The sequence below is a fragment of the Esox lucius genome, chromosome 17 (assembly GCF_011004845.1).
Source record: "Esox lucius isolate fEsoLuc1 chromosome 17, fEsoLuc1.pri, whole genome shotgun sequence".
Lineage (NCBI taxonomy): Eukaryota > Metazoa > Chordata > Actinopteri > Esociformes > Esocidae > Esox > Esox lucius.
Window position 1 is genome coordinate 1,073,208 of NC_047585.1, and position 8,918 is coordinate 1,082,125.

Genomic DNA, 8,918 nt, shown 5'->3' on the forward strand with positions numbered 1-8,918 from the left:
TCAATAATTGCTTTTGAGAAAATGTTATGTAATTGTCCCCTCCAAAGTTGCCCCTGGTAATCACTACACCTAGTAATCACTTCAGGATGTATTATTTAAATACATGTTCTATTTGATTTCATAATGAATTACACATACACATTACACACACCTACCATTCACCACACGTTATGCCATTTTCTGCCGGTCATTAAAATCCCTTGATGACTTTGTCTTATTATATTGAACATTGGAGCAGCATTGGGTGGATTTTTTTTTTTACACATACTGTTCCCGTATTGGTTGGATAACCTTGGTCTCCTGACACTAATGCATGATTTCATCACAATACCATTTCTAATAGCAAGAAAACCCCTTAACCTTTATAAGGCAAACATTAAGCTGGGATGTTTTGTCAAATGTAAATAAGATTCACATGAGGTAAGTGAACACAATATTTTTCATGCTGATAAAATTATGTTTCACTGCATTGCAAGTAAATATTGGCTTCAGTGCAGCAATACTTCATGAATGGTATTATTGTAGGTTGTTAAGTATTTTCAGTTTGATTATCATTGCAATAACAGTTTGCATTTTTGTATGGTTTGTGATTTGTGTTTTTATTTGTGTTTCTTTTATAGGAATACCTTCTAAAACAATATTTTCAGGTCTGATGCTCAACTAAACACTTGAAACAATGATTTTTGAGAAATTCACAGAAACTTCTATTAAGGCTAATTCTTGTGGCAGTTGAATGTTCTCCAATGGTATCTTTATTTTTTACTAGATAATAACACGCATTAATTTGCACTAACAACCAAACCAAGTTGTTTGCTTTAAAGTTCTCAGACTTTTTTTTTCTCTCAGTTTAAGGAAATGAACTCCACAGCCAGCTCACTGGACAGTCTCACATCAATGATGACAGGTGGAGGAAATAACTATCCTAAAGACAGCTTCAGTGCAGCCTTGATCAAAAATATTGTGGCCATGCTGGTGTGGCTAGTCTTAAGCTTCATCAATGGAAGCATGGTCCACACCTTTTTCAAGCATAACTTTTTTTACGAGGACCCACGCTATATCTTGTTCATTTACATGGTCATCAATGATGCCCTGCAACTGACTCTGGTCACGGCACTGTATGTGGTCAGCTATGTTTTCTTCAAGATTCATGCCTCTGTGTGCTGCTTGTTGGTGATGAGTGCCGTACTAACCACACGCTCCGCTCCTCTCATACTGGCTGGTATGGCTGTGGAGCGCTATGTGTCCATCTGTTTCCCCTTGCACTACTGGCACATGTGCACAGTGCCGCGTACAATTGTCCTCATCATGGTCATCCTGTCCTTAACGACGACCGTGCCTCTCACTGACCTCCTGATCACACTTATTAAAGAGCCCTTGGGCTTCTTCCACACCTCCATCTTCTGTGATCAGTCCCTTCTCTTCCGGGACCGCTCCATCTACTACAAGAATGCAGTATTTGACAGTGTCTATTTCTCCTCTGTGACCCTTACACTGCTTTACACTTATTGCAGGATTATGTTGACTGCGCACGCCGCCTCCACAGATCTGGTGTCCATTAAGAGGGCAAGAAACACTGTGCTGCTCCACGGCGTACAGCTGTTGCTGTGCATGCTGGCTTTTATAGTCCCCTCTCTTCAGACATCCCTCATCACACTTTTTCCAAAGTTTGTCTTGGAGATTCGTTACATATTTTTCCTGCTGGTCTACATCATTCCACGATTTCTTAGCCCCATGATTTACGGCTTTAGGGATGAGAAGTTTCGCAAATACTGGGCTAGATACATGTGTAGAAGAACCACAAGATCTGGAGTGGGACTGGCTAAGTGAATTAGCAACTTCAAATGATGGGGACATTTTGTTTGTGTTCTGAGAGAAGACATGAAGTAATTAAGAATTACATGGGGCAATGAATAAAAATGGAATAAACAAATGTGTGTCCATGTCTGTGACAGATCCATATGTAGAGGTAAGTGGCTAAAATCTAGGAAACATTTTCATGTTATTAAACCAGGGCCAATTTTGTTTAATAAATTATATGGAAACAAAGTGTTAAAATGAGGGGCAACGTGCTGTTTTTTTTAATTAAGATTAACCTCGTAATTTATGTCATGCATAATTTCTCTGTTGTTCACATATCTAACTCCAGGCTCTGTGACATATATCTTGACCAATTAGAGGAACATAAATCACAGGTCATGCACTGAACACAACAGTGGTTTGTGCCGTCAGGTAAAACAGCTTCCCCATAGGCTAAAGGTGTTAAGTAAGAATGACAGCATGATTCATTTAACAGAACCCATGATTCATTTAACAGTTTCCTAGTAAGACCGCTTCACATTCCTGTGTATTATTTCACTTGATTTCATACTGTAACATGATGCTGTTTTCCAGATAAAAAACATTAATTGATGATTTATTCATAAAGATTACTGTGTGATTAAAATATGATTTGGTGTGTTTGACTAAGAAAATGCACAAACCGGAAAAACTGACAGTATAGATGAAAATTAAATTGTAAAGGCACAATAAAGGACAATTACAGCTGTCTAATGGCAAATCATAACTATACTTGATACTTGACATATTTCACAAAAATGTCTCCCTCTCCAATACTGAGTTGTCCAACCCTGTTCACGTGATACTGCACTTTAACTGTCATTGTACCACTAGTGTGTTTATGCAAACAGGAGTTTAAAAACACTGGTATGGGGATTATTAGGTACTTTCCAAGAATAGACTAATTCTCTTGTTTTCTCACCCTTTGTAAAGTAAAAAAACAAGTACTGTATTTACATCAGAATATTCCATTCATCATTCAGCATGTCTAACGTTATATAGGTCTATTGATTAAAGGGCCAAGCATCAAAATTTCTAGAACCCTATTGTTTTTGTTAGGTTTATTATTATTATTATTAGGGGGCAAAGAACCAAAGGTGCTGGAACCCTCTGTTTTTGTTGGTTATATAATTATCAGCCCCTTTTTTTCAGAGACCCATTGCTTAGTCCCCTCTGGTTAGTCTTTAAACATGTCATCAACCCCGTATACAACCCCGTTTACAAAAAAGATGGGATGCAGCGTAAAATGCTAATAAAAACAATGCAATGATTTGCAAATCATTTAATCCTTATATTTAATTGAAAATAGTACAAATACAACAGATCAAATGTTAAACCAGATAAATGTTAGTGGTTTGGTAAAAAACACAAAAAGTTGGGACTGGGGCATGTTTATTACTGCGTTGTATCGCCTCTTATTTTACCAAACTGAGGGAACTGAGGAGAGCAATTATTGTAGTTTTGAAAGGTCCGTGTATGGAGTGGCCAATCATTATTCTACCCTAAACAGGCAAACGAATCATCATTTTTTGACGTAACCTGCCAGTTATGCGTTTTTGGTTCGGGAAACATTAATCAGCGTCTTATGAGCAACATTAAAGAAACACTTCCGGGTCACAAAAATTAGGAATCTTTCAAAATAAAAGAGACCAACATATTAATTCAAAACGGAGATAAATTGAGTTTATGAATTGTTTAAGAAAATGTACCTCTCAAAACATTGACAACAATTCAAATTGACAATTTCGATAAAAAGTGGGTATTAAAACACATTCCAAGAGGCAAAATTCAGACAACGCTAATGACTGAATATGGAATACATATTGCCTCATAGCTCAAATTATTGAATTTTCCAAAGAGATAGCAATGTAGGTTCAGTAGAATGTGTAGAGTAAGACAAACCTGTCTAATCATGGGGAATGGTGTGCTACATCTAGCAACATAATATTTCCACACCCTCTTTTTCTACAATGTAACTCAATGGATATGAAAAACATATTGACTCATAAAGAAAAAACTGTACCATATGCCGCAGTGAATGTAATGTAAGAAATGTTCTGGAGACTCTATACAGTGATTATATGCAAAGAAATCAAGGGGCACTGTGTATTTGCAATTGTTGCTGGTGTTTTACTCCGCCCATCCCATTGGCCACAATGTAACTCAATGGATATGAAATACATATTCCCCTATAAAAAAAAAAACTGTTCTATATGCCGCAGTGAATGTATTGTAGGAAATGTTCAGGACACTCTATACAGTGATTATATGCAAAGAAATCAAGGGGCACTGTGCATTTGCAATTGTTGCTGGTGTTTTACTCCGCCCATCCCATTGGCCACAATGTAACTCAATGGATATGAAATACATATTGCCCTATAAAAAAACGGTTCTATACGCCGCAGTGAATGTATTGTAGGAAATGTTCAGGAGACTCTATACAGTGACTATATGCAAAAAAAACTGAATAGTCACCAATTTAGATCCATTATTCCTTTTGTTAATGGAGGGGATAATCACCACTTGATGATTACTTAACAATTCAGCCAATGATCTAATGTAGTTGTCAATGACTTATATCAATTGGTCATTAGCCTTTTATACTACTTTTATAGGTGAGTCCAAAAGAATGTTTACAGTTTTATACCTTTAAGATTAGCAAAATAATTTTTACAACAAAATCACATCATAATCAATTTCCAACTATTACATACTGGAATAAGTTCAACTTCAACTCTATAAGAAGGATATATTTTATTACATTCCAGCCATTTTTTGAGGGAAAAAAAGTGTCATTTTCTTACATTGAAAGATACATATTTTAATTGAGACATATGAATGTTTGTATTGTACCGTGAGCAAAAAAATATTTGATCCCTTGCTGATATTGTACAAAAGACACCTGTCCACAGAAGCAATCAATCAATCAGATTCAAAACTCTCCACCATGGCCAAGACCAATGCGCTGTCCAAGGATGTCAGGGACAAGATTGTAGACCTACACAAGGCTGGAATGGGCTACAAGACCATCGCCAAGCAGCTTGGTGAGAAGGTGACAACAGTTGGTGTGATTATTCGCAAATGGAAGAAACACTAAAGAACTGTCAATCTCCCTCGGTCTGGGGCTCCATGCAAGATCTCATCCTGTGGAGTTGCAATGGTCATGAGAACGGTTATGAATCACCCCAGAACTACACGGGAGGATCTTGTCAATGATCTCAAGGCAGCTGGGACCATAGTCACCAAGAAAACAATTGGTAACACACTGTCGTGAATGACTGAAATCCTGCAGCGCCCGCAAGGTCCCCCTGCTCAAGAAAGCACATGTAAAGGCCCATCTGAAGTTTGCCAATGCACATCTGAATGATTTAGAGGAGAACTGGGGGAAAGTGTTGAGGTCAGATGAGACCAAAAACCTTCCTGAGATGTGTGCAAAGCTGGTGCCCAAATACAAGAAATGTCTGACCTCTGTGATTGCCAAGTGTTTTGCCACCAAGTCCTAAATTGTTCTCACTATATATGCTCCCTCTGGGCGATGTAATCCGAAATCACAATATTAACTTTCACTGTTATGCTGATGACACACAGTTATATATTTCTATGAAGCATGGAGAAGCCCCTAAATTAGCTATTTTGGAAGCATGCGTTTCAGATATTAGGAAGTGGATGACAGAGAATTTCTTGCTCTTAAACTCAAATAAAACAGAAATGCTCGTTTTAGGACCCAAAAAAACAAGAGCGTTGTTAGCAGATCTCACTGTGAACCTCGACGGCTGCATGGTCGTATCCCAAAAAACTGCAAAAAACCTTGGCGTTACCCTTGACCCTGACCTCTCCTTTGAAGAACATATAAAATATGTCTCAAGAGTTGCTTATTTTCATTTTTCGAAACTTTCTATCAAAAACGGATGCAGAAAAATTAATCCATGCTTTTGTTACTTCTAGACTAGATTAATGCAATGCTCTTCTCTCTGGTTATCCAGACAAATTAATAAATAAACTTCAATTAGTGCTGCACACGCCTGCTAGAATCCTAACTAGAACAAAAAAGTTTGAACACATTACTCCTGTCCTGGCGTCCTTACTCTGGCTGCCTGTTAGGGTTAGGGCTGATTTTAAGGTTTTACTCTTAACCTATAAATCAATACATGGACTTGCTCCTACTTACCTTGTTGAAATGATCCAGCCATACATACCTACACGTAACCCGTTAGTGTCTACTAAAAACTCATCTCTACAGCACGGTTTATAATTAGGTGTAGCCTGGCCCGGGGGCGTGAACACCTGCGGATTACCTGGTTTGGGGGGCCCGTTGCTGTCCCTGTCCTTGTCCACCTGGTCATATTACTGACCTAGTCTAAAATCAAACAGACTCTGGATTTAGCCCAGAGAAATGTATTTATTATTCCAATTGGACTCTTAATATCTTACCCGGCACAGCCAGAAGAGGACTGGTCACCCCTCTGAGCCTGGGTCCTCTCTAGGTTTCTTCCTAAAATTTGACCTTCTCAGGGAGTTTTTCCTAGCCACTGAAATTCAACACTATTGTTGTTTGCTCTTTGGGGTTTAAGGCCGGGTGTCTCGGTAAAGCACTTTGTGACAACTGCTGTTGTAAAAAGGGCTTTATAAATAAATTTGATTGATTGATTGATAAATCATGTTTTGCAGAGGGGTCGAATACTTATTTCACTCATTAAAATGCAAATCAATGTATAACATTTTTGACATGCGTTTTTCTGGATTTTTTTGTTGTTATTCTGTCTCTCACTGTACAAATAAACCTACCATTAAAATTATAGGCCGATAATTTCTTTGTCAGTGGGCAATAGTACAAAATCAGCACTGTATATGAGTATTCAGTACGGTTTGTGGACTGTAGAGAAAATAATAACACTTTATAATCTTCTTGCTTGGGTACAGACATTGTCTCAGAGCCCCGGTGGTCCAGTACCTCCTGCAAGACAGTAACAGAGCAAATGTCTTGGATGTCCTTATGTAAGATTAGGGTCAGGATATCAGCACCTGAAATATAAAAGACTTTCAGTGCAAATTACTGCATGATCACATTATTGCAGCCTAACCTTTTTGTAATAATGTACATGGAAGAATTTTTTCATGGCGTTCACCATCTGCTAAATATGTTCTAACATTAACCTTTTTTCTGATAATTAATATTAAATAGAACATCTCATGTTGTTTTGAATTAATTAATTAATGTTATCTCCAAATAGGAATGCTTTAGCAAACAAACACACATAAGGACCACAACTACTTCCATCTTCCTGAGCTTTGAAATTCCCACAACGATGATAAAATTCCTATTTCAGAACAATGTCCACAACCTTTGCATGTAAAGCCAAATACTGTAACGCCAGAAACTTACTAGTGGGTGTATGCCCTGCAGATATTTCTCATACTGTTTTAAGAATTCCATGTCAGGCTGACCATTGATGGGGATCTGGTTGTAGCTGATGACACCACCATTGACAGCACCTTGTAAATTATTTGAATATTTGAGGTTAAACAGTGGATATTTGTAACAGTGGATTATATTGAACTTTCAGTAAGTAAAGAAATGACCTTAAATTAGGAGAGCTTACAATTTGAACCCCAGCACAATGAGATCTAGTTGTACCGATGACCTGTATTTCCTCAAAGTGTCCTTGGAAGGCCCTGGACGTCTTCCTTCCATAAGTCACATCCAGATCCCATGCTTGGGTTTCATACTCCAGGGCCAGCAGTTCTTGGTAATTGCCGGAGCCATGGATGGGCTGGCTTCAAGATTGTTACCAGGAATGATCAGACATACTATGTCTGGGACCAGGCCCCTGGGTAACACCTCCCCACGAACATCTGACATCAGATGTGAAACTCTTGCTCCAGGAGTGGACATGAAGCCAAAAGCCATGGTAGTTCAACCAGTGGAATCAGCCTGATTTGGCATGGGGACAATGTTATCCACCAAGGCACGGAGATGAGAATCACCAATGACCAGGACAAACTATAGTTTTATCCCAATAATTACATTTTTATATATATATATATATATATATATATATATATATAAACAGTACAGGCCAAATGTTTGGACACACTTTCTCATTCAATGCCTTTTCTTTATTTACATTGTAGATTCTCACTGAAGGCATCAAAACTATGAATGAACACATATGGAATTATGTACTTAACAAAAAAGTGTGAAATAACTGAAAACCTGTCTTATTTTAGATTCCTCAAAGTAGCCACCCTTTGCTTTTATGATAGCGCTGCAAACCCTTGGTGTTCTCTCAATGAGCTTCATGAGGTAGTCACCTGAAATGGTTTTCACTTCACAGGTGTGCCTTGTCAGGTTTAATTAGTGGAATAAATTTTTTCTCTTATTAATGGGGTTGGGACCATCAGTTGTGTTGTGCAGAAGTCAGGTTGATACACAGCCGACAGCCCTATTGGACAACTGTTAGAATTCATATTATGGCAAGAACCAATCAGCTAAGTAAAGAGAAACAAGTGGCCATCATTACTTTAACAAATGAAGGTCAGTCAGTCCGGAAAATTGCGAAAACTTTTAAGTGCAGTCGCAAAAACCATCAAGCGCTACAATGAAACTGGCTCACATGAGGACCGCCCCAGGAAAGGAAGACCAAGAGTCACCTCTGCTGCTGAGGATAAGTTCATCCGAGTCACCAACCTCAGAAATCACAGGATAACAGCAGTTAATCGCAGGTTAACAGCAAACGTGAAAGCAGTATGTGACCCTTTGATTTAATCCAATTGGATACCCCCTCCCTTCTTCAGGCAGGCGTCCTTTTTTTGTGTCACATGCCTTTTCGCTGGGGAAGTGGAGACCCGATGCCAACCGGGGAAACCTGTAGCAACATACAACACACATATCATTATTCCACCAATGCCCAGGTACCATTTCATTCTACTATCATCTCCCCAGACCTTTCTCTGTAACCCTGTCATCTTGGTACAAGTGGTAGGAGCCACTCAATGTCCTAAACCCCCTTTTGTTACAGTATTCTTTCGGTTCCTTCCCCTAAAACTCTATTCCCCTGGCGCCGTCCTTTGTCTCCTTCTCT

General features: G+C 38.6%; 1 protein-coding gene across 1 annotated transcript; it reads left to right on the forward strand.

Moving 5' to 3' along the window:
* Positions 1 to 897: 897 nt before the first annotated feature.
* Positions 898 to 1,827, forward strand: or134-1 (odorant receptor, family H, subfamily 134, member 1). The gene has a single exon (XM_034287171.1). It carries the CDS (start codon positions 898 to 900, stop codon positions 1,825 to 1,827), a length of 930 nt encoding a protein of 309 aa, XP_034143062.1.
* Positions 1,828 to 8,918: the final 7,091 nt, after the last annotated feature.

What these genes read in the sequence shown, in the direction of transcription:
- or134-1 (XM_034287171.1), top strand. Translation starts at nt 898, where the DNA reads ATGACAGGTGGAGGAAATAACTATCCTAAAGACAGCTTCAGTGCAGCC.